This window comes from Schistocerca cancellata, chromosome 3 (assembly GCF_023864275.1).
Source record: "Schistocerca cancellata isolate TAMUIC-IGC-003103 chromosome 3, iqSchCanc2.1, whole genome shotgun sequence".
Taxonomy (NCBI): domain Eukaryota; kingdom Metazoa; phylum Arthropoda; class Insecta; order Orthoptera; family Acrididae; genus Schistocerca; species Schistocerca cancellata.
The window spans coordinates 869,239,227-869,266,022 of NC_064628.1; the positions used below are offsets into that span (position 1 = coordinate 869,239,227).

General features: G+C 41.3%; 1 protein-coding gene across 1 annotated transcript in view; it reads left to right on the top strand.

Annotated features, from left to right (window-relative positions):
• The window catches only part of LOC126176624 (uncharacterized), a 78,168-nt gene extending 54,362 nt beyond the window's left edge, over positions 1-23,806 (top strand). Inside the window, exons 5-6 of the mRNA XM_049923783.1 lie at positions 10,173-10,328; positions 23,538-23,806. Of these exons, the coding sequence (XP_049779740.1) occupies positions 10,173-10,328; positions 23,538-23,597 (216 nt within the window). The 3' untranslated portion in view covers positions 23,598-23,806. The remainder of the gene's footprint in view (positions 1-10,172; positions 10,329-23,537) is intronic.
• The last annotated feature ends 2,990 nt before the right edge of the window (positions 23,807-26,796 follow it).

Genomic DNA, 26,796 nt, shown 5'->3' on the forward strand with positions numbered 1-26,796 from the left:
CAGGATTCCTGCCGCCACCTCGCTGTGTTAGTAATCTTATGTAGTCACCGGAGATAAATAAATTGTACGCAAAATCGTTAGTGACATAAGTGGTTTGGCATAAGCACACGTCACAGTGTCATTTCAGAATCAAACTGGGATACACGCACAAACCCTTGGCCAAAGAAAGACAGGAACCACACTTTCAATAAACCACACCTTTGGTTGCATCTCACCACGACAGGTTTCGGCCATTAGGGAATTGTCAATTATTCAGCGATCATTGCCAGCATCATCATCAACCATTTGGCGCATCCCGCAGGTGCAAGCCCTTCTCTAGACTTTTCACATGCAGCTACACGCTCCTATAGTGCCCCTGCAGTCTCTACAATGCAATCCACCCACCTTCCATTATGTAGTCTACTAGGTCTTTCTTATCTCTTTACACGAAGGTGACAAAAAGTCATGGGATAGCGATATGTGCATATACAGATGGTGGCAGTATCACGTACACAAGGTATAAAAGGGCACTGCATTGGTGGAGCAGTCATTTGTACTCAGATGATTCCTGTGAAAAGGTTTGCTATGTGATAGTTGCCGCATGACGAGAACTAACAGATTGAACAAAAAAAATGGTTCAAATGGCTCTGAGCACTATGGGACTTAACAGCTGAGGTCATCAGTCCCCTAGAACTTAGAACTACTTAAACCTAACTAACCTAAGGACATCACACACATCCATGCCCGAGGCAGGATTCCAACCTGCGACCATAGCGCTCTCGCGGTTCCAGACTGACGCGCCTAGAACCGCACGGCCACACCGACGGCCAGATTGAACAGGGAATGGTAGTTGGAGCTAGACACATGGGACATTCCATTTCGTAAGTCGTTAGGGAATTCAACATTCCGAGATCCACAGTGTCAAGAGCTTGCCGAATATACCAAATTTCAGGCATTACCTCTCACCACGCACATTGCAGTGGCCCACAGCCTTCACTTGACGACCAAGAGCAGCGGCGTTTGCATACCGTTGCCACTGCTAACAGACAAGAAACACGGCTTGAAATAATCGCAGACATCAATGTGGAAGGTACGGCTAACGTATCCGTTAGGACAGTGCAGGGAAAATTGGCGTTGTGGGCCATGGTAGCATAGGACTGACACAAGAGCCTTTGCTTACAGCACGGCACCGGCTGCAGCGTCTCTCATAGGCTTGTGATCATATTGGTTGGGCCCTAGATGATTGGAAGAGCTTGGTCTTGTCAGACGAGTCCGATTTCAGTTGGTAAGAGCTGGTGGTAACGTTCGACTATGGAGCAGACCTCACAAAGCCATAGTTCCAAGTTGTCGGCAAGGCACTGTGAAAGCTGGTGATGATTTCGTAATGGCGTGGACTGTGTGTAGATGGAATGGTCTGGGTTCTCTGGTCAAACAACCGATCATTGACTGAAAATGGCTATGTTCGGTTACTTGAAGACCTTTTGCAGCCATTTATGGTCTTCATGTTCCCAAACAACAGCGGAATTTTTATGGATGGCAATGCGTCATGTTACTGGGTTGTTTGTGATTGGTTTGAAGAACATTCTGATGAATCCCATCGAACTTTTATGGGATATAATAGAGAGGTCAGTCCATGCACACAGTCCTGCACTGACAACACTTCCTCGCTTATGGAATGCTATAGGCGCAGCGTGACTCAATATTTCTGCAGGAGACTTACAACGACTTGTCGAGTCCACGCCGTGTCGAGTTGCTGCAGCATGCTGCGTAAAAGGAGGTCCGACACGATATTAGGAGGTATCCCATGACTTTTTTCACATCAGTGTAAATCTGGAGAATCGCCTCCCTGGTCTCTCTACCATCCATTCGCCTGCATACTTCTCGTGCCCACCTGCATTTCATCTTCACTACAGTCATGATTGTGTCTGACACTCCAGTCTGTTCCCTGACGCTTTTCTCTCTGTGCATATCTCTCCTAATAATTCCCAACATCCTTCTCTCTGATGCTCGCTGAGAAATTCTCAATTCTTTCATCATGTCTCTCTATAGGCAGTACTGTTTAGTTTACCAAAAACAGTCCATGCACACAGTCCTGCACTGACAACACTTCCTCGCTTATGGAATGCTATAGGCGCAGCGTGACTCAATATTTCTGCAGGAGACTTACAACGACTTGTCGAGTCCACGCCGTGTCGAGTTGCTGCAGCATGCTGCGTAAAAGGAGGTCCGACACGATATTAGGAGGTATCCCATGACTTTTTTCACATCAGTGTAAATCTGGAGAATCGCCTCCCTGGTCTCTCTACCATCCATTCGCCTGCATACTTCTCGTGCCCACCTGCATTTCATCTTCACTACAGTCATGATTGTGTCTGACACTCCAGTCTGTTCCCTGACGCTTTTCTCTCTGTGCATATCTCTCCTAATAATTCCCAACATCCTTCTCTCTGATGCTCGCTGAGAAATTCTCAATTCTTTCATCATGTCTCTCTATAGGCAGTACTGTTTAGTTTACCAAAAACATTCCATTCGATTTTTACTCTCCCGTTTTTTTTTTCTTTTTCTGCCTTCTTCAGTTACCAAAAACTACAAAATATCGTCAATTGGTTTTGTACCTTAATTGTTCTTTTCCTTTTCGAGGTGTTGGTTACATATTATACTGCCAGACGAACAAAGTGAAGCACCCAGGAGGGGAGGAAGAAGCAAAACGAAACTTCACAGGTTTGGAGAGTATCTGATGTTATTTCAGCGACTACTAAATCGAGTCAGATTTGCAAAGAACTTGGCAGTAGGACCCCAGTTATCAGTATCACGTTGCGCTTCCTCTGGTACGGATGCAAGCGCTGACTCTGTTTGGAAGGGTGTCGTGTAGCCGTTACATACTCTCCTGATACGAGCTGTCTTACAGCCCTTAATATCCTGGATAGTGCCACTGGAATGGAGTGGCGTCTGAGCTGGTATCACACATATTCTGTGGGGACACGCCTCGGGATCTTGCTGGCCACAGTAGTACCATAGCAAAATGTAGTGTAGTTGCAGTTTTATCCGTGCTAGCGAAAGATTTAAATATTGCATCGACTCCCAAGCGTTTGCCAGTGATTGATTTTACTGGCTTTAATGAACAGGCTATTTTTAAACTACCTCGTGATGTTGCAGAGGAGGCTAGGAGGGTGTGTTGACAGGGGCACATCCACCTAAAACTAATATCACTTAGAGTTGATCCAGATATTGTCATTTTACCTGCGGACAAGCATTTCCCGTAAGTGAAGTAAGTAACGGGAATGCAACCTGGTGACATCGCCGACAACCCCTGATTTTTCGACGGCATTTTCAAGGCAAAACTGCCGCAACTAAGCGCTGTCCAAGCGAATTTGAAAACTCAGTTTTCAGAGAAACTCCGGATAGATAACACTCACTCACACTTGCCATTTTTCAACAGTAAAACGCTTGTAACTTGTCCACACGTTCAAATGATGCAGTGTTTACTATCTGATTCAGAGTATCACAGGATCGCTGTTGTCCCCTCAAAAAGTTTTAAGAGAAAGACTAACACCCTCCCGAAGAAAAGTTACTTATCACAAGAGACTATCAAGAGTCTCAGTTCTTAACTGTGCTGTCCCCTTTGGTTTATGACCTCCCTAAAGTCCACGGGGAAAGTGTTCCTCTTCGTCCGATTGTGAGTAACGTTGTTAGTCCGACATATCGTGTGTGGACCTTGCTACTCTGTTAAGCCCTATAGTAAATCGGTGGGAACTCCACACTAAGAACTCGTCGGATTTCTTACGTCGATTAGAGGGAATGTTGTTGTTGTTGTGGTCTTCAGTCCTGAGACTGGCTTGATGCAGACCTCCATGCTACTCTATCCTGTGCAAGCTGATTCATCTCCCAGTACCTACTGCAACCTACATTCTTCTGAATCTGTTTAATGTATTCATCTCTTGGTCTCCCTCTACGATTTTTACCCTCCACGCTGCCCTCCAATACTAAATTGGTGATCCCTTGATGCCTCAGAACATGTCCTACCAACCGATTCCTTCTTCCGGTCAAGTTGTGCCACAAACTTCTCTTCTCCCCAATCCTATTCAATACTTCCTCATTAGTTATGTGATCTACCCATCTAATCTTCAGCATTCTTCTGTAGCACAACATTTCGAAAGCTTCTATTCTCTTCTTGTCCAAACTATTTATCGTCCATGTTTCACTTCCATACATGGCTACACTCCATACAAATACCTGGAGGGAATACGTTTGAATAACTGATATTCTAGGAAGTTTTTATGTTGTCTCTCTCTCTCTTTACCCGGATTCCCCTGTCTGATTCGTTACGGTTCAGTGAGGTTAGGTTTGCTGCTGAGTTGTTGAACCTACATGTTTTGACTGACACTTACTTTCTGTTCAATGACTAGTACTAGGAACAGACAAATAGGAGTAGCGATGAGAAACCTGTTGTCTCCTATTATTGTCAGTTTCTTTATGCAAGATTTCGAGGAACGAGCCTTGGGATCGGCGGTTTTGAAAACGGCGTGTTTTTTCATATATGTGGATAATACTTTTATTATTTGGCCTCATGGCAGGGACAATGTGAACAACTTCTTAGAACACCCGAATTCAGTCCACCCGAACATTCGTTTCACGGTGGTGGTAGGAAAGGATGGTTGTCGTCCTTTCCTAGATGTGCCGGCCAAGAGGAAGATGGATGGTACGTTGGCACATGCCGTTTATAGGTAGCTGACTTGTATCTGTAGGCTTATAGTTGTGACGACCCGGCTCAACGTAAAGGAATACTTCGTACCTTGGTTCACAGGGCCCGAGTCATCTCGCACGCTGATAGTTTGCCAGCTGAGTTAGATCACCTCGAAGTCACCTTTCGACAGAATAGTTATAGTGAAAGACTAATTAAATGTGCATTTCGCCATCGACCAATTGAGGGACTGGGTGAGCGATGATAATACCGAGGTAGCTTCAAAGTCTACGGCCTGTTTGCCTTACGCAGAGAGCATTTCGAACAGGATTCGTCGCATTTTGCGTAAATATGATGTGATTGGTGTTTTGCGACCACCATCGCAGGCCAGGATACTTTTAGGTTCCGTGTAAGATGATCTTTGTTTGCATAAGGCGGGTGTCTATCGTAATCCATGCAGTTGTGGCTTGTCATGTATTGGTCAGACTATCAAGACTGTGGAGGACCGGGATACGGAGCAGAAGCGTCACACACGCCTACAACAAACGAGCAAATCCGCCATTGCAGAACATTGTCTTGGCACCGATCATCCTATAGAATATAACAACACCTAGATTCTGGCATCCTCTTCTAACTAATGAGATAGTGTTATTAAGAAAGATGTTGAAATTAAATTTACAAGTAACCTTATAAACAGAGATAATGGTTTTCGTTTATATTCTGCATGAAATCCTGCTCTCTAACTTGTCAAAAAACAGAGGCGCATAGTTTATGCTAACTCGTTCGTTGATTATTAGTTTCACTATCGATTACTTCGGATGTTCATCACCTTTTGTTTGTGATACGTGATCCGACGTTGGTAGTTGAGGGTCTAGCGTCGGCATCATCTGATACGCCTACATGCTACTTCGACTTCTCCTGGTACGTACATGAAATAGAAAAAAAGAACAGCCCAATACCGCTCCTGCTTTCGACTACGCCAGATAGCGTATTTCACACAGTTAAGTGAGTGTATACCATGGAAACCGTAGCGTCTCTTCTAGTATTTCACAGTTCTCCACCTGAACAATCTGGATCACCCCAGTCTTATGAAACTCAAATTCCTTGTTACTCTATGGAGGAGAAAGTTGATTACCGATAGTTCTCCTAATTAAATTTTCTGAAGGTACATTTTATATAATTTTTCTTTTTGCCTGGCTGATGTGGCATGAGGATAAGTGTATTTATATTTAAGATATATGGTTAGATTACAGCTTCACATTAGGTTGGCATCTGGTAAGTTATTTCCAGTACTGTCATTAAATATTTAGTAGTATTTATTTATGATATAATAAATACCACTACTTAATTAATAGAAATAAATCACTCTCCCCCTCCATGCCTCTGCCTCTCTCTCTCTCTCTTTCTCTCTCTCTCTCTCTCTCTCTCTCTCTCTCTCTTTCTATACAGGCACCTATTTTATGAGAAAGAATACAGACTATATAACAAAACACTTAGAGTAGTGTAATTAAATATCTTATACTGCTTTCCATAATTAATATATTAAATCAATGTTAACAGTTTTTAAAATTATTAGTACAATTATTATAATTTTATATTGAAATATTAAAATTATCTATTACATATATGTAGCATACTTAACTATTTATTAGTACATTTCATAAAGTTAAAAAATAATTGAACAAATATAAATTATATTATTTTGTAAAAAAGAGATAGGACTGAATAATATTACATACATTATAATGATATTTATGTAATTGTTAGAAAAATTTATCTTTGTTCAAACATCTTTTTTTCTTTACATACAACTTAGAATTTCGCTTGGTCATCTAGTGCAGAGTATGCCATTCTTAAATTTTTCGTATATTCTTTTTTATTTGTTAATTTTTAAAGTTTAATTACTTCTTATTTATTACTACAAGTATTCCTATTTCCACTAACATTTTATTCTTGCTCATACATCCATTGTTGTTGTTGTTATGGTCTTCAGTCCAGAGACTGGTTTGATGCAGCTCTCCATGCTACTCTATCCTGTGCAAGCTTCTTCATCTCCCAGTACTTACTGCAACCTACATCCTTCTGAATCTGTTTATGTGCATTCAACTCTTGGTTTCCTACGATTTTTACTCTCCATGCTGCCCTCCAATACTAAATTGGTGATCCCTTGCTGCCTCAGAATATGCCCTACCAACCGATCCTTTCTTCTAATCAAGTGGGGTCACAAATTTCTTTTCTCTCCAATTTTGTTCAATACCTCCTCATTAGTTCTGTGATCTATCCATCAAATCCTCAGCATTCGTCTATAGCACCACATTTCGAAAGCTTCTATTCTCTTCTTGTCTAAACTATTTAGCGTCCACATTTCACTTCCATACATTGTTACACTCCATACAAATACTTTCAGAAACGACTTCCTGACACTTAAATCTATACTCGATGTTAACAAATTTCTCTTCTTCAGAAACACCTTCTTTGCCATTGCCAGTCTACATTTTATATCCTCACTACTTCGACCATCATCAGTTATTTTGCTCCCCAAATAGCAAAACTCATGTACTACTTTAAGTGTCTCATTTCCTAATCTAATTCCCACAGCGTCACCCGATTTAATTCGACTACAGTCCATTATCCTCGTTTTGCTTTTGTTGATGTTCATCTTATATCCTCCATTCAAGGACACTGTCAATTCCGTTCATCAGCTGTTCCAGGTCCTTTGCAGTCTCTGACAGAATTACAATGTCATCAGCGAACCTCAAAGTTTTTATTTCTTCTCCTTGGATTTTTATTCCTACTCCGAATTTTTCTTTTGTTTCCTTTACTGCTTGCTCAATATACAAATTGAATAACCTCGGGGAGAGGCAACAATCCTGTCTCACTCCCTTCCCAACCACTGTTTCCCTTTCATGGCCCTCGACTCTTATAACTACCATCTGGTTTCTGTACAAATTGTAAATAGACTTTCGCTCCCTGTATTTTAACCCTGCCTCCTTCAGAATTTGGAAGAGAGTATTCCAGTCAACATTGTCAAAAGCTTTCTCTAAGTCTACAAATGCTAGAAATGTAGGTTTTCCTTTCCTTAATCTATTTTCTGAGATTAGTCGTAGGGTCAGTATTGCCTCACGTGTTCCAACATTTCTATGGAATCCAAACAGATCTACCCCGAGGTCGGCTTCTACCAGTTTTTCCATTTGTTTGTAAAGAATTTGTGTTAGTATTTTGCAGCCATGGCTTATTAAATTGATGGTTCGGTAATTTTCACATCTGTCAATACCTGCTTTCCTTTTGATTGGAATTATTATATTCTTCTTCAAGTTTGAGGGAATTTCGCCTGTCTCATACATCTTGCTCACTAGAAGGTAGAGTTTTGCTAGGCCTGGCTCTCCCAAGGCAGTCAGTAGCTCTAATGTAATGTTGTCTACTCCCGGGGCCTTGTTTTGACTTAGGTGTTTCGGTGCTCTGACAAACTCTTCACGCAGTATCATATCTCCTATTTCGTCTTCATCTGTATTCTCTTCCATTTCCATAATATTGTCCTCAAGAACATCGCCCTTGTATAGACCGTCTATATACTCCTTCTATACTATTCTGCTTTCCCTTCTTTGCTTAGAACTGGGTTTCCATCTGAGCTCTTGATATTCATGCAGGTGGTTCTCTTTTCTCCAAAGGTCCTTTTAATTTTCCTGTAGGCAGTATCTATCTTACCTCTAGTGAGATAAGCCTCTACATCCTTACATTTGTTCTCTAGCCATCCCTGCTTAGCTATTTTGCTCTTCCTGTCGATATCATTTTTGAGACATTTGATACATTCATTATTTATCACTAAGTGTATGAAAGACTTGTTAAAATAAGTTTTCCTTTATGCAGTAATTTCATATTGTAATCAAGTCTGTTTGCAATTAACAAACATATTTAGCATCAAAATATTTTGAGCCATCAGACAATCGTATATTATCATTTGAAACAGTTATTTATTAATTTGGAATTAAATTATGGATTTTCAATGGAAATTATTAAACTTTTTTTGTATTTTTTTCCTTTCATACCAAACAAACTTATGGTTGACGATATTACTGATAGCAATTTAATTTCTTTAATGTATGTGACCAAACTGATAGTGCCTCTCACTATGACTGATTTAATTAATGGTTATTTGTAGTAGTTTCAGATTATATGAAGCAAATAAGAACAAAGTAGATGTACTGTAAGTTATAGAGGTTCAACGTGTAACTTACTAGTGAAGTATTTCACGTACATTGACTTTGTTCTGTATATATCAGAATATTTTGAATATTTATTATATTTCTTTCTTTCTGTTACTTTTAAAATTTAATAGAAATAATTTTGTTAGTGCTACTGAATTAGAATGTTTTGTAAAACAGAGATATTTTAAGATACTTTATAAGTATTAAACTAGATTATGAAGTAATTAATGTATGTCAAAGAAAATTAATTTTTTGTATATTAGCACCTCATCTAGCCTTTATCAAAATTTTAGCATTTAACTACTCATCTGATTGAAGCTGATTTACAATTAATACACACTTGATGTGTCATAATTATTTTAGTTATATAGTAAGATACCTAGTGCTTCAGTTAACTATTTATTCTTTAGGGGATAATTTCTAAAGTATGGCTGTAGTTTGTTTAGTTTCATGTCAAGCAGAGACAATATATAGCCATATGGAACTTGAATAAGTTTCAGGGTATTATACTGAATAATGCACAGACAGTTAAATGTTAATTTTATGAGATTGGAATTGTTTGTACAATTTATTAAAGCTTCAATATAATAGCATAGTATAAAGTTAATTATTTCTTCTTCTGTTTTAATTTTAATTTTATGTTTTATAAGGTTACTGAACCAGTCACTGGTATTTTTGATTGTCTGCTGTATTTTAACCATGAGAATGTAGCACGATCATTAGCCACTTTATTTGCGGAGCAGTCACTTTCGAAAGGCTCTCACTGAAGCCTTCACAAACACTAATTATGCTCCCAACCTTGTACAAAAACAAATCTCCTGTGCCTTATCTTTCCAGTCTCCCACCACCTCACAAAGTCCCACCGTCCGGCCACAGAGGAGCATTCCCCTCGTAACTCAGTACCATCCAGGACTGCAGCAACTGAATTACATTCTCCGCCAGGATTTCGACTACCTCTCGTTGTGCCCTGAAATGAGAAATGTCATGCCTACTATCCTTCCCACCCCTCTCACAGTGGTATTCTGCCGTCCACCAAACCATCCACGGTTGGAGTGCTGACACATTATCTGTGTATCCAGTAATGCTCGCAACTGATGGGTTAAGCATGGGGATCATATCAACCTGTATCGCATCAAAGACAGCCTGAAGATGACGCAATGAAGCGTTGAAACTGGTAGTGACAAAATAAATTAAATCATAAGGACGGCTGTAGGTGTTTTTATTTTTTGTCACGATAGTAACCGGCCGTCGCCCAGAGACCTCCTGCTAAAAGGACGGACATACAAAAGAAAGTGGTGTTGTTGCAGAGCGACCGGCTGTCCAGCTCGGCCTACAGCGGCACCTGGCTGCAGGGCGACGTGCGTCTTCGGAGGGCGCTGCTGCTGCTGACGTCACGTGCCGTCCACCCCCTCACTCTAACCGTGGGCAAGACCTACACGCTCTCCAGGCACACCTTTCTCCAGGTAACACCCTGTCATTATCGTCTCTTCTTGCATTGTCGCTCAAATGAAATGTATACCCAAGTTTTCCCTGCTGCTATCATTCCAGAATGTCGACAGGATCGAGAAAGTAGAGTGTGTTACCACATGAATTGCTTCCCGTGGACCCCAAAGACAGGAGTTTCTGAGATATCGAAAGAAGTCAACGATGTACTTTTTTTTAAGTGTAGTAAAATTGGCGACTTCATCCAGCAGCATCCATTTATCATCAGCTGGTTGATATAGGCCTCTTCCAAACTTCTACACACTGAATTATCATTAGCTTTGTACAACCTAATTTGCCATGCTTGTTTTTTTTTATGTTGTCAGTTCATTTTCCATTAGGCAGTCGTCTAGATCTTTCCTTACAACAAAGAATCCAACGTAGCACCTTCCTAGCCCATCTCCCACCATTTCATCTCGCTGTATCTCCATCCCAACTATCTCCATTTCAGTTTCGTTAACAGTCCTCAAGTACCTGTCATTTCCATTATCCATTTGTTTGTCTTTCCACTAAACGCTTGAAAACTATTAGCTCTTGAACTGTTAGAGCACTTAACGTCCATATTTTATTTCTGTAAATTATTACTAATATTATGCAATGGTTATGTTTTCCATGTAAGGCAAGTGGGGAATATACTTCTAAATACGGCATTTAGTTTCCCAAATGAACTTGAGCCGTTTATACCCTCCTGTTTGCTTATTTAGCAGTCCATACACATTTATTTTCAAATGCCCTAAGTACATAAATTCATCGATTGTTTCTATAACTTTATTACGAATCTTTATATTTTTCCTGCCGGCATACTTAGTGAACATTGTTTTGCTGCTATTAATTTTCTGGACTTATCGACAAACTTTCCCCTGTCCGTTTCTCTTATCCTTCGGTTAAGTTCTTTTCGATCTGAAGAAAACAAAACAGCGTCGTCTGCAAATCAAATGTGGCTCAGATAAGATCCGTTTCTGTGTATTTCTTCTCCATACAATTTTTGATAATATCGAAACGTCTTCCAAGGTTGTACTAAATTGCTTAAAGTTACTAACAATTGTAATCAGAGACTAAATCAGCAATTATTGGACAAAGATCAGTGGTTCAATCTCCAGATTATCCTAAGATATTGTTCACTCATTTATAGCTTCTTTCCTCTCAGCCAATGATTTGTATACATCAAATATGCCGACTTGTACCGTAGTTCGGAGTCCTTGTTGAACTGTAGGTTCCTCAATAAATGGCTAGTTAATTCAGTTCAGAAGAAGGCAAGGCCATACCACATCTACTTCTACGTGATTACTCTGCAATTCACGTTTAAGGGACTGGCAGAGTGTTCATCAAACCACCTTCCAGCTAATTTTCTACCGCTCCATTCTCTAACAGCACGCAGGAGAAACGAACATTTAAATCTTTCTGTGCAAGCTCTGATTTACCTTATTTTATTATGTCGACCATTTCTTCTTCTGTAGGTGGGCCCCAACAAAATATTTTTACACTTGGAGGAGAAAGTTGGTGATTGAAATTTCATGAGCAGGACCTGCCGTAGCGAAAAACGACTTTGAATCCCATTCCAGTTCATGTATCTCATCCGTGGCACTCTCACTGGCAGAGTGTTCATCAAACCACCTTCCAGATAATTTTCTACCGCTCCATTCTCTAACAGCACGCAGGAGAAACGAACATTTAAATCTTTCTGTGCAAGCTCTGATTTACCTTATTTTATTATGTCGACCATTTCTTCTTCTGTAGGTGGGCCCCAACAAAATATTTTTACACTTGGAGGAGAAAGTTGGTGATTGAAATTTCATGAGCAGGACCTGCCGTAGCGAAAAACGACTTTGAATCCCATTCCAGTTCATGTATCTCATCCGTGGCACTCTCTCCCTTATTTCGCCATAATACAAAACGAGTTGCCCTTATTTGAATTTTTCGAAGTCCTCTGTCAGTCCTATTGGATGTGGATCCTACACCACACAGCAATCCTACAGAAGAGGACTTACAAACGTAGTATAGGCAGTCTCTATTAGACCTGTTGCATTTTCTCAGTGTTCTGCCAATAAATAGTAGTCTTTAGTTATGTGTAATTGTAATGCCTAAGTATTTAGTTGAATATTAAATTTGTATGATTTATCGTGTAACCGAAATTTAGCGGATTTCTTTTAGTATTGACTTGTCACTTTTCTTTATTTACACTCAACTGGCACTTTTTGCACCATATAAATATCCTCTGTATAACATTTTGCAATTCGCTTTGGTCACTGAAGACTTTACCAGTCATTAAATGACAGTATCATCTCCAAAACAAATCTAAGATAGCTACTTAGATTGTATCCAAAATAGTTTATGTAGCTCACGAACAGCAGAGGCCCAATAACAGTTCCTTGAGGAACGCCAGATATTACTTCTATTTTACTCGTTGACTTTCCGTCGATTATTACACTCTGTGAAATCACGAATCCAGTCACACAGCTAAGACGATACTACATAGGCACGCAATTTGATTAGAAGTCGCTTGTGAAGAATCGTGTTGAAAGCCATCCGGAAATCTAAAAATATGGAATAAGTCTGATGTCTCCTGTCGATAGCACTCATTACTTCATGATGATAAAAAACTAGTCATATTTCACAGGAACGATATTTGCAGAATCCTTGTTGGCTATTTATCAACAAATCGTTTTCTTCGAAGTAATTGATAATGTTCATTCACAGTATATGTTCCAAACCCTACAGAAAATTGAATTTAGTGAAATGGATCTGTAATTCAGCAATTTACTCGCATTTTCTTTCTTGGGTGTTGGTGTGACTAGTACAACTTTCCATTCTTTGGGTACAGATGTTTCTACGAATGAACAGTTGTATAGGATTCCTAAGTAAGAAGCTATTGCATCAGCATACTCTGAAAGGAATCTGACTGGTATACAACGTGTACTGCACTTCTTGCCTTTATTAAATGTTTTAATTTGCAGCGGTACACTGAGGATACCTACTTCTAAGCTACTCATGATGGCGGTTCTTCTTGATTCGAATTCTGAAATATTTACTTCGTCTTCTTTTGTGAAGGAATTTCTGAAAATGTGTTTACTAACAGTTTCCTTTAGTGACACTGTCTCCAATAACATCATCATTGTTATCGCGCAGTATAGGTATTGTTTGCATCTTGCCGTGGTGTACTTTACACACTACCAGAATCTCTTTGCGTTTTCTGCAAGATTTCGAAAGAGTTTCGTTGTGAAAACTGTTAGATGCATCTTGCAGTGAGGTTTGTGCTAAATTTCGGCTTCTTAAAATTTGGTAAATCTTGGGAATTTTGCGATGTTTCAATTTGGTATGCTTTTTTCGTTGCTTCTGCAATAGTCTTCTGACTTGTTTTATGTACCATTGTGGATCAGTACCAGCTGTTATTAATTTATTTGGTATATATTTCTCAACTGCTGTCAATGCTGTTTCTCTGAATTTAAACCACATCTGGTCTACTCTTACATTGATCGGAAGGAGTGGAGACTGTTGTCATGTGAATGTTTACCTGTTCCTTAAATAGATGTATTTTGCATTAATTTTTGGAGGCTTTGGATATTACGATGTTCAGTCTAGTTGCAGTAACTTGGCGTTCCCTAAACCCTATCTCTGTCATGATTTTCCCTATTTGTTACTAAGAGATCAAGTATGTTTTCGAAACCATTTGCACGTCGAGAGAGCTCTTGAACTAACTGTTCAAAATGATTTTCTGAGGAGGCCTTTAGTGTGATTTCGGAAGACGTTTTATGCCTACCACGGACTTTAAACATGTATTTCGCTAGAATTCCGTGGGTAGATTGAAGTCACCCTCAACTATAATTTATAAGTAGGTACCTATTTGAAATGAGACTCAAATTTTCTTTGAACTGTTCAGCAACTGTATCATCTGAATCGGGTCTCGGTAAAAGAAACCAGTTATTAATTCATTCCGGCTGTCAAGTATAACCTCTACCAATACTAACTCACAGAAACTCTGTACTTCGATTTCACTAGTAGGTAAACTACATATGATAACAATAAACATTCCACCACCGCCTATATTTAATCTATCATTTCTGAACATGTTTAGATGCTTTGTACAAACTTATTTCCGAACTTTTTCCAGCTTTAACCAGCTTTCCGCACCTGTAACGATTTGCGATTCAGTGCTTTGTATTAGAATCTGGAGCGCTGGCTCTTTCCCAACACACCTACGACCGTTTACAGCCACGATATTGACTGTTGTTATGTCTACCATCTTCCTGTACTCGCCCTGCACCCTTTGAATCTGAAGCCTTTTCTGCACTTTCTCAAGACTCTCTAACTTTAAAAACCGCCCAGTCCCCACCACACAGCCCCTGCTAACCGTGTAACGGCTTTCTTTATGTAGTGGACTACTGAACTATGTAGAGGAACCTGGAAGCCCTCGACTTGCCCCATAGGGGCAAGTCGAGGAATCTGTAACCTACAAGGTCACAGAACCATCTGAGCCTCTGATTCATACCCTCCACTCAGCTCTGTGCCAAAGAAACACAGTCGGTTCTGTCGACAACGCTACAGATGGTGAGCTCCACCTTCATGTCACGAGCTAGACTGGCAGTCTTTACTTCAGCTAGCCGCCCAAAACCAGAGTGCGCTCCTCCAATCCGGAGCAACACGCACCTTTAGCAGCAATATGAGCCAGCACCTGCAGTTGGTTGCACCCTGTTTCCTCATGGCATCTCGAAGCACCTGTTCCGCATCTGAAATGACTGCTTCTAGTATGTACACAGGATGGACACTGGATTCCTTCCCGTCCTTCTCAGCCATATCACTATGAGGCCCCATTATGCTCCTAACATTGGAGCTCCCAACTACCAGGAATCCCACTCTCTGTGAATGCCCAGACCTTGCCAGCTGAGTGGTGTTCTCTGGAACTAGGCGAGCGGCTTCATCTGCTCAGGGGCTTCGTCAATCACAGATATCAACTTAAACCTGTTCATCAGACGAACCAGGGTGGGCCTCCTATTGGCCCCCGTAAAGTCTTTCACTGCCAGCCACAACTTGGAACGACCTCCGACTTGACTGCTGGTGAGGGTTCAACTTCAGTGCAGGTAGTACCCAGAGCAAACACTGTAGTGGACCAGTTGGGAGACATGTGGGTCATGCTGGATGTCCCTCGGATTATCCTGTCTGCCCCACCCCCGCTCCCACAGTGATGCCCACTGGCAACAGCCTCAAGATGTGTGACCAAAGTCAATACCACCTGGAGTTGTGAGCAAAAAGTCACCAGCTCAACTCGCATCTGAGCACAGCAATCACAGTTCATATCCATACTAAAGATAGCATGATAAATACACAGACAAGCACGACATATAGGAGTTGAAGCTGAGGAGAGCTGACAAAATTTTAAGTAAATCAATTCCCAGTACTCTAATGGGCTGCTGCTGCTATGAAAGTTACCATTCGGCTGAAAGATCTAACTGCTATCAAGTGGCTCTTGAAACACAAAACAAATGGTTGGTGCTATTTAAACATCGGTTCTGTGCACTAAGGCGTAGAACTGTGCCTGATAAATGTACAAACACACACGAAATATAGGGGCTGAAGCTAAAGAACACTGACGAAATTTAAAATAAGTCGCTTCTAATGAGAAGCTATGTCAGCTCGCAGTACTCTGATGTTCTGCTGCTGCTGTGAGAGCTACCTTTCGACAACATTCAGTAACATCATGCCTATGAAAAGACTGTGGTGGTCAGCCTTTGAGGAAAGCTTATCTTGCTCATTGTTTACAGTGCTGAAATTAATTACACTGCTTGACGAAAAATGAGCTGCATTGATATCAATGTAACTTAGAAAATGTACACACCATCGCCAGTTAGTAAACTATTAGAGTTGTGATTCTCTGTAACAGGTAGAATGGCGACAGAGTTCATTAGGGCTGTTCGTATTTAGTGTTGTTACCAGATCTAGTGGGATATGTAATGAGTGTGAACACATCAGATACTGAGTGATCTCTGTGGAGGAGATGTACTCGTCAGAGACAGCATTATGAGCATAAGATTTTGAAATGGACCTCATTGTGGGCCACCATTTGGCCTGCTGGTCGAATCGTGCAATAACCAGATTTATAGGACATCAGGAAGAGACAGTGGCACAATGATGAGCTGCATGGGAGCGTGGTGGCAGGCATATTCGTCGTCGAGGTTCTGGTCGAATACGTCTGACCACCACAATGGAAAATCCCCGTATTGTGCACCAGCCACATCGTGACCTCTTCATATCTGTGCCAGTAATTGGACTTCCTCCAACACTCTGTGTCACGCTACGCGAATAATCAGAGATCGATAGTATAAATGGTATCGGTCATTTCTACAAAAAAAAGGTTATGCTACAAAAGGGTGTCCCATTACAAGTGAAGGTAAAATCGAGGTCAAAACCACATAACGCTTTATAAATAAGAGTAACGTTTTCAAGAAGTGACATATATCTACATGAACTTTCTTCTTTCTCTCTTTCCTGTTTTAGCTCGAGAAGTTTGGCCTTCCTTCTTTCATCATCAAAAGTGATCACGAATTTTCTCAAGAAGGAGTTGAAACTCGCTTCACGTGGTACCTCTCCCACCGCTATAAACTAGCATTACAAAATAGACACTGACAGCGGGCCGGATTGCATTTCAATGAAAAATTAATATTCTTCCCACTGTGACCTGGAGCGTAGGTATTCAACCGATTTTAGTTTTGAGGACGTTAACGCCTACTTAGCCATTTTCCTCTCACTAATATTGTCCTACCACGATCGCCAAAGAGACTTCGACACCACCAACACTAACAACATGAAGTAAGCAGGCCTGTCTTGCATCGCCATCGTGAGTATCGATAACAAACGATCGATGTCAGCGGAGGGGTGGAGGGGGAACTGCTGGCTGACAGCGCCCACGGGCAGGCGGTGTGGGCAGTTACTGGTGTCCGCACCCACAATAGCGCTTTTGCCCACCCAAGCACTGGAGTGTACACTGACTTAGCAAATGTCATGGTGATAGGCACCTAATATAGCGTGGGGCCCCTTTGTCCCTGTAGACTGCAATGAGACGCCGTGGAAGTGAGTCTACAAGTCCCTGGTACACTTCTCGAAGCAGCTGACACCAAATCGTTGCAGAACGGCAGCCAATTCTGGTCTGTTCGTGGTTGCAGGACACGTGGCATGGAGCCTAGATATCTTCGATGGAGCTCAAATCTGGACTCTGGTATGGCCATTTCAGTCTTTGGAACTCCTTTGGCTGTTCCTGGAACCAGTCTTGAGCGTCATAGAAGTAATGTGGTGGTGTGTTATCATCTTGAAACACCGCAGAACCGTCAGGGTGCTGAAAGACCAAAAATGGATGAAGATGGTCTCCGAGCAGCTCAACATATGGCGAATCATTCAAATTCCGCTCCAGAACAACTAGGGGGTCCATTCCATGCCAGGAAAATGCATCCCAGACCATAACAGAGACACCATTGCCTTGTACTACATCTTCTTGGTCTGCACCACACACAGTGCCTCCCAGCTGCATGGTGCAGTTGAAATGTGATTCGTCCGACCATAGCACGTTACGGCATGTTCCAGTGCCCATCCCTGGTGATTGGCGACAAATACAAGTCGTTTTGCCCAATCACGTTGGGTTAAAAAGTGGTACCAGTGTGTCACGCCAGCTCCCGTACACTATGAAACACCCATGTTCCTGTGGATTGTCCACTGCGACAGCAGGTCCTATGTCAAATTGAGCGGTGATTTGTTGCACTGTTGCCCTTCTGTCACTATTGACGATCCATCTCAGATGTCGCTAGTGACGGTGATCGAGGGCGGCTGGAAGGCCGGTAATTTGTCTGTTGTGGATTGTGACACCCTTATTCAGCCATTCACGATACATCCCGGACACGGTTGAATGTGTGAAGCCTAATTCCTGCACGATATCGAAACTCCTATCCGTCGGGCACCGACAACGATATCCCGTTCGAACGGCGTCAGCTCACGGCGATATTGCATGTTACACATATCACTTGCACAACCATTTCTCAGAATGTCTCCTATCCAATAGCAGGTGACACAGGGACCATGCGGTGCGCATACACCTTACCTGCGCCATCTGTGCCCCACTATCCCATGAAATTTTCTAAGTCATTGCATATACACCACCTGCCGAAAGAGTGAATGACCCAGAAGTGGAGCAGCAAAGGAAATGAAGCTTTACAGGCTGAGCGTGATCTGAGATTGGATGACATAGATGTATCGCACAATTTACCAATCATAGTGGCTCGTGAGTGAAGGCGTGACTGTCATGTGACTAACCAAGAACAGATGTGTTCAGTGGATGAAAGTTCAGGAGGACGTGCTGGTCAGAGCAACAGCAGAGAACTCTGTATGTAGGCAGGTCATTAAAACATGGGAAACACTTCTTGTCTTATATTGTTAAAAGATAACCTCCAAGTATGAGCACAGCCAACAACTTTAACACGTCAGAAATGTAACGGGTGCTCTGCAAATTAACAGCTATGCGAACCAAGGGAGATGGTGTTGTGTACTGACACCCCATACCATCACCCAAGGTGCTGAGCCTTTATTGTAACCTACACTTCCTGTTGTATCGATTTTTTGAAATTTTGTTAGCAATGGGAAAAGTTAAGAAATTACGGAAGGGCAGTTTACAAATGACTGATGAGGAGGATGGAAAAATCGGCGTAACCCATGGTAAACTGTCAGTCGTTAATAAGGTGATACGTGACCGTGAGAAGACAATTAAGAATCTCAGCGCCAAAATTGGCCTTGTAGAAAAATGGCTCTTCAAAATAATATCGGACCTCATAATGAAAATTTAAAGCGAAGACAGGTTCTATCACTGATCTTGCGATATGCAGTTACAGTTGCTATAATGGCGGGGCTGACCAATGGCATTACTGCATTAAGCCGACCGACTTTTGCTGTAAAAACATTTAGAGAAACAATTTATGACAAGGAAATCTTTAAAATAATGTGTAATTACCAACTGCATCTCATTAATTTTATAATTATCATAAAAATATACAAAAAAGAATGAAACCACCTTCTGCATAATGTGCAGTCAGGAGGAGTGCCGAGAAAAGAAAAGGTAGTAGTAGATGCTGACGCCACATTATTTGTTCTCTAAACAAACTACAAAGAAAAAGTTGACACGGAATACTTTTAAGTTACGTGTATACTCAATGTCATCTTTGGATTCCGGAAGCTGTCAGTACTCCTCGAAGGTGTTGTACTGTAGTATGACGATGTCAAATATTAATATGGCGACGTGCGCTCTCCTCGAAGCCTCCTCACGTGGGTATGGCCATTGTGTCGCTCCATACAGAACCGAGACTAGTCTGAAGAGACAACGAAGTGCCGCCTGCAATGTCCATGGTTGTAGCTGGGCGCACCGCAGCCTTTGGGCGCTAATAGCTTGGGACCGTTTAAATACAATCATGAGAAAACCGTCCCGAAACACATGTGCTACAAAACGCCAATGTTTGCTGCGCATGTACCCAGACATCAATGCAGGATATGATCACCATGCGCACGTACACTGGCCGCACAACAGGTTGGCATACTCTGCATCAGGTGGTCGAGCAGCTGCTGGGGTATAGCCTCCCATTCTTGCACCAGTGCCAGTCGGAGCTCCTGAAGTGTCGTAGGGGTTTGAAGACGTGCAGCGATACGTCGACCGAGAGCATACCAGACTTGCTCGATGAGGTTTAGGTCTGGAGAACAGGCAGGCCACTCCATTCGCCTGATATCTTCTGTTTCAGAGTACTCCTCCACGATGGCAGCTCAGTAGGGCCGTGCGTTATCATCCATCAGGAGGAAGGTGGGACCCACTGCACCCCTGAAAAGGTGGACATACTGGTGCAAAATGGCATCCCGATACACCTGACCTGACGGTTCCTCTGTCAAAGACATGCAGGGGTGTACGTGCACCAATCATAATCCTACCCCACACCATCAAACCACGACCTCCATACAGGTCCCTTTCAACGACATTAAGGGGCTGGTATCTCGTTCCTCGTTCACGACAGATGAAAACCCGGCGAGAATCACTGTTCAGACTACACCTGGACTCGTCCGTGAACATAACCTGGGACCACTGTTCCAATGACCATGTACTGTGTTCCTGACACCAGGCTTTACGGGCTCTCCTGTGACCAGGGGTCAGTGGAATGCACCTTTCAGGTCTCCGGGCGAATAAATCATGTCTATTCAGTCATCTGTAGATTGTGTGTCTGGACACAACTGTCCCAGTCGCTGCGGTAAGGTCCTGAGCAAGGCTACCTGCGGTACTCTGTGGCCGTCTGCGGGCACTGATGGTGAGATATCGGTCTTCTTGTGGTATTGTACACCTTGGACGTCCCGTACTGTAGCGCCTGGACACATTTCCTGTCTGCTGGAATAGTTGCCATAATCTTGAGATCACACTTTGTGGCACACGGATGGCCTGTGATCAGCCTCCAGTCGCCCTAGTTTTCTACCCCTCATAACGACATCAATATGTGTTCTTTGAATCATTTTCAACACACAGTCACCATTAGCACGTCTGAAAACGTCTGCACACTTACTCGATGCACCGTACTCTAACATGCACCAAAAAACCTCTGTGTATGTGGACTGCTGCCAGCGCCACCGTGCGACGACTGCAGGTCAAATGCGCCGCATCGTAATACCCCGAGGTGATTTAAACCCGCAAACCGCCCACTAGTGCGTTGTTTCACCATGTATCAGCATTATTCTTTAATGAGTGTAGTTTATAGTTCTCCTGAACTCGTCAATTTCAAATTTCATGCAGGCCTTTCTCCACCTTGGACACGCCGTAACACGCTCGTCTCACAAACAAACAACATTAGAGTGCGATTTCTCTATGAGAAAGGCCTAGTGTAGTCTTTCCTTATATAATGATGTAGATGGCATTGTGCCTGTGTTCTTTCTGTGGTCGCAAATCATTTGCAAATCCGACCAGCTAGTACACTCCATGGGAATTGGAAGTTTCTTACATTCCGTCTTCATAGTGCTAAAATTTTAATGCCCACAAGTGCACATGTGGCATTAAAAAATAGTCCCAAAGGATTTTTTTGAGCCAATGTAATGCAAAACGTAAAGCAATCACTGGAATACTATCCGAAACGAGTGTGAACACCAGAAAACTTATCCCAAGTGAAAGATATGTTCCAAATAAGTTCGACTCAAAAGAAATGCTAATTAGCTGTGCATGTGGGAGTTAGCCAATCATTAGAACATTGTAGGAAAGGACCTGCATCTTAGTCCATATAAGTTCCAGACCAAGCTGTACTTTTTCGTTCTCTGAACGAAAAGATACTGGGACATTTGGCTCCTCAGCTTTTCATTTCATCAGGTGAGGCCTGTTTCAATTAACGAGAGTACGCGAACTTATAATGCAACCATAGCAAGGCGCGTCGTCGTGGGGACGCGAGCGTATTCGTTTTCGAGAGGCCATTAACAAAGAAACTTAGATCAGTAAAAATCAATTACCGACTCATTTTTAATGAGTTACTCGCGGGCGATCATGTTATTGTATAATCAACTTTATTTCAAATTCTCCAGACATTAAATGCTAATTTTCTCCAGATTAAGTATTCAGAGAGGAAAGAGCCCTAATAAATACATACTTGACACCCTGAGGAACAGTAATCCAAAATCTAAATTCCAATGCTTTCATTTTGAAAGAATCTGATTATTCGCTCAACATGTCACCAACTGTTAATTTCAGAAAAAAAAATAAAACTTTTCTTCTTCGTAGACGGAACGCAGCGCTACAAAAAGGATTGTGTTTCGACAGTTGTTGTCAATGCAGAATGGGAAACCTCTGTGGTCAAAAGTCACTGTCTGGTCTGCAAGTCCCAGCCGGCAGTCGTTTACCACTGCCTCTGCTTGCAGTTGGTACAAGCCCCTCTTTTTGAGGTCGGGAGCTGATCGGAGTCCGGCTGTTCCTAACAGATGTCACAAAACTCAGAGTGCACCCGCCTCAGCCCCGGTTTGCCACCTTCTCTTCGGTCCAGCTGTTGCAGCAAGATGACTTTGACGCGGGCGTAATGAAATCTCAGCACTTGCCGCCTTGAGTCAGGTTAATGTTTGCTTGCACATTATCTTGAGCAGATCATAAAAATGTCGGCCCTATATTTAGCTCTCTCTGTGATATGTTAGGATTCTCCCCAGATGAATTCAGCTCTTTCCTGTTCGTTAGAATTCATGGGTGCGTTAATTTTTTAATGATTATATATATTGATTACTGTCTCTTTGCATCTGTAGCTTATCTTTTCAGTGAGAGCTGCTGCCGGTTACACGTTCATAAATTTTAGGGTAATATATCCCATTATTACACTTCACTCTGTTTTAATTAGAGTTGTATCCTCTGTTAAATTTCCTCAATTTCCTAATTAATTTGGATTCCTCGGCAAGTAGGATCAATGTTTACTGCCTGCATTCCCTGGGACTGAGATATCAATTAAATTCCTGTAGTTTGCAGTTTTCCGCCCCTAGATGCTGAGTCAATTTCTACGTTCAGGGAACTCCGTGGCAAGCCGTTTACGACCGTCGTTCGACGTTCAACGGCCACAGCAAGGGAGTTAACAGCCTCACGGTGGAACACGCGTCATTTTGTATCAGGAATCGCTTATCAGTACGCTGCAACGCAGTTGAATAATTTTGAGACTGTTGTTTGCTTCGTAATTTTCAGGCCACTTTTAATTTCTTCATCTCGTATGTTGAAACGAGGTGGTATCTTGATTACTCTCCTCTGGTTTTGCTTGACATCGTAGATACTTGCATGACGCCTTCGAATATTCTTTTTCGCATACTCACTCTTAAAGTGTGTTTTCCTTCCTACTAGACTTCACTTTGTGTGTATGTATGTCTAGAAGAGTGTTATTACTAATGGCGTACTAAGAAAAACAAAAAAATTAAGCACAGATCTGTTTCTGACTGCCAACAGCGCACCTAATAATTGCGAAATCGTGGTACTTGTGTCTTAATCCTAAGCGCATTACACAGGATCTAGATATTTGGTGAAACACTATCTAAATAAATTAATTTAAAACTTCTGTATATGTTCACGTAAAAAATCGCACTTGCACGACAATTTCAAATATTCTTTTTCACACACTCATCCTTAAATTGCATTTTCCTTCCTACTAAACTTTACTTTATGCCTATGTATGTTGATATTTCAGATTCTTAATGGCTCGTACTCTCTCTTCAACATGCTGTATCAAGTGCAAGGGAACAAGTGAAGGATGTAATCTGGAAGAATACACATTGTCGTAATGGACCTACCCTCAGCTCGTAAAATATAAAAAGACAACCACATTACTAGAAAATGCATGCACAACCACCAGCAGGTTGGGGGCAGCCTCCGGAAGGTCATAGTGCCAATCAAAACCATAGTTCTCTGTCAAGATTTTAAGCTATACCTTCTTGCTTCAATGCTTCGATTATTTATTTTTTGACGGTTGTAATAAAATAAGCTGTTGCTTAGTATGTCTGATCTACTCTCTCATTCCAGAAAATAAATGTTCCTGTTCCTATACGCTTACACAATCCCTTTCTGTTTTTAATATTGCAGGGGCGATTGTAGTTGATATTCTCAACAAGTGAAACAAGCTACCACTACAATTTTAATTCAGACCGCCAAAGACTGAAGTAAATAATGGGAAAAGCGAAAAACACTGACCCTTTGTTTACCAGCGTGGATTAATACAAGCATTCCTAACATCCCAACCCACTGTCGTGATTGTTGCCCAAATCAGCATCTTTTCTCGTACGTGCAACAGACTTAATTCGCCTTGATCACAGTGATAGTGTCAGCATGTTTAAATTAAGTACAGAATCAGACAGCAGCAATCCACTACAATAATAGTTAACTAAAGGCTCATTTAAACAAGATATTTTTCATAGAGGCCTGCAAATACATTTACAAGAAGACTCACACATTTAACAAATACGAACTACTGAAATAAATGACAAAAGTGCTGCTATTGTAAAGAAAAATTGGTCAAGGGACTGACAGACAGCTTTCTGTCAATAATGAAAAACCACACACACGAAATCATGATGGAACATAGATGAATATAAAAAATCAAAAGTGCAAATTAAGCCGAGAGAGATGTATTACGTCTAGTAATGCTAGCAGAACACCAGATCTTACGAGGTCGGGAGTATAATGTAGAAGACTGCTTGTGTTAGCGGCGTCATAGAGGCGTCTATGGTGTGGATGCGGCCTCGATTACGAACTACCATCGTAATTCCGTTATACTTAGCTGTCATGACTAACGAGCGGTATAACTGTAAATAGTTTTACTCGACAAAACCAACAGTTCTACTTCTTAGCTTCTGATCTCTTAGGTATTCATTTGAACTCTTGCCTAAGCTGTAGGTCCATGTGGTCTGGAAACAAGACTGAAGCAAACGTAGAAGACTGGCCTCCCCCCCCCCATAGAAAATAGACTACCGAACTGAGATCGATCACTAGCTTTGGGTGCTATTTAAAACCTTGTAACGTTCTTTAAATAAGTGAAATAATAAACTTTACGTTGATTGAATGCCTGATTTGTGGAATGGGTACTGAATTCGTATTGTCGTGTTGTATATTGTAAGTGCAAGTGGTGTGCTTACTCTGTGTGATTGTTAGCAAACCTTATACGAACTGATTGGGCAATGCAACTCCAAATACCACAAAGAAATACAATCACTGCAAAAACACATTCAGCCCCTTAGGCAACGAGTCATATGGCCTGTTGTGCGCATAACAAATAAATTAAATTGTCTTACCTCTAGAGCAGCACCAGTAGAATGCTATATATTCTGGTCTCTTGTGAAAAACAAAAATAAGCTAGCTACAGGCTCAGCAGTGTGCAATGATGGATTTAACATTCGAAATACACAATAAATTCTTTTGGCTGATAAAAGAAAACATTTTTGAAAACCCACTTCTTTAAAAAATATGTGACCTGTAAATGGAGGCGGTACAGATTGTGGTGAATTACTAACACTGAGTTTATTTCGCAAAATTATATTGCAAGTTCAGTTTGACTTTTCAAAAACATCTGACAATTGAAGTTACATTACTCAAAAAATTACATCATTTTTACAATGAGATTTAAACAGCAAGTATTATCTGACTTCATTAATCCAACATAAATGCAAATCAAATTCAATATAGCTCTGTTAACAAATCTTAGAAGCATTACAAAAATTAAATATCTAACTAGCCTGTTTTATAAAAATCGTTTACGTACTTTCTGGGGTTGCTCAACGATTACAAATTATCAGCCAACTCATCTATACTAACGAGCTGGCAAAAACGGAAATCATAATTATTTAACATCTTTACCTTGCTTACATGAAGACTTCTGCTTCCAAGTTCAACAATATCGTCAAGATAATGGTATAGGATTGGGCCAGGGAAAAGAAGAGTCATGGCTGAAACTTATGATCATGTAGAAGTGACTGCATCATAAAGTCAATTTCTTTTTTGTTTTGTGCAGGTTCAGCAACTTAGTAGTGACCAATGTGAGTTGCAGTCAGTGTACCAATACATCTGAACTCCATAATCTAACTCGTGGTGGGTTCCCACAGCACACCACAAAAACTGCCTACACCATCGTCTTGTCCTCACAAACAGCTACCTACAACTGTGCCCCAAGCGCTCTCTTACTGCAAGACTAGCAATATCTCTGGGTCTGCGATATAAAGCCTATCAAATAAATAAATCTTTTATAGAATCATATTTGGGTGCCACACACAAATGTACACCAGTATACCCCTTTCACAACCCTCCAGCGGGGTTTAGCAAATTTGACAATTATTTGGAAGTACCTTGTACAACAAATGTGTGGTAAATTTATCTAACTCTATAACATCATTAAACTCGAAAGAATTGATAGTGCTCAGGTGCACTAGTATAAATCATAATCTGGTTATAATATGAGTAAAGTGTCTCATAAACACGGTTGCTGATAAATAAGTCATGTAAAGCAGAATCAGTATACAGTCCTAATCGTCAAGATAATGGTATAGGATTGGGCAAGGGAAAGGAAGAATCATGGCTGAAGCCTATAAGCATGTTGAAGTGACTGCATCATAAAGTCAATTCCTTTTTTGTTTTGTACAGGTTCAGTAACTTAGTAGTGACCAATGTGTATTACATCCAGTGTACCAGTACATCTGAACTCCATATTATTTTCCTCATTCATGTGCAGAGATACAAGAAGTATTCAGCAACAGATTGCCAACAACCACAGTTGTTGATTACCATAATATCAGGAATATGATGACCAGCATCATTTCTGCTCTTCATAGTAGAGATTTAGATCCAAACAAAGTCACTTATGTTGAAGGATGAATACCAGTAGTAAATTGCTCCAATACCATGAACAGAGGTAGGAGACTGCATAATGGAAGGTACAAAAATGTAGCAAAGGTTAGGTAGTG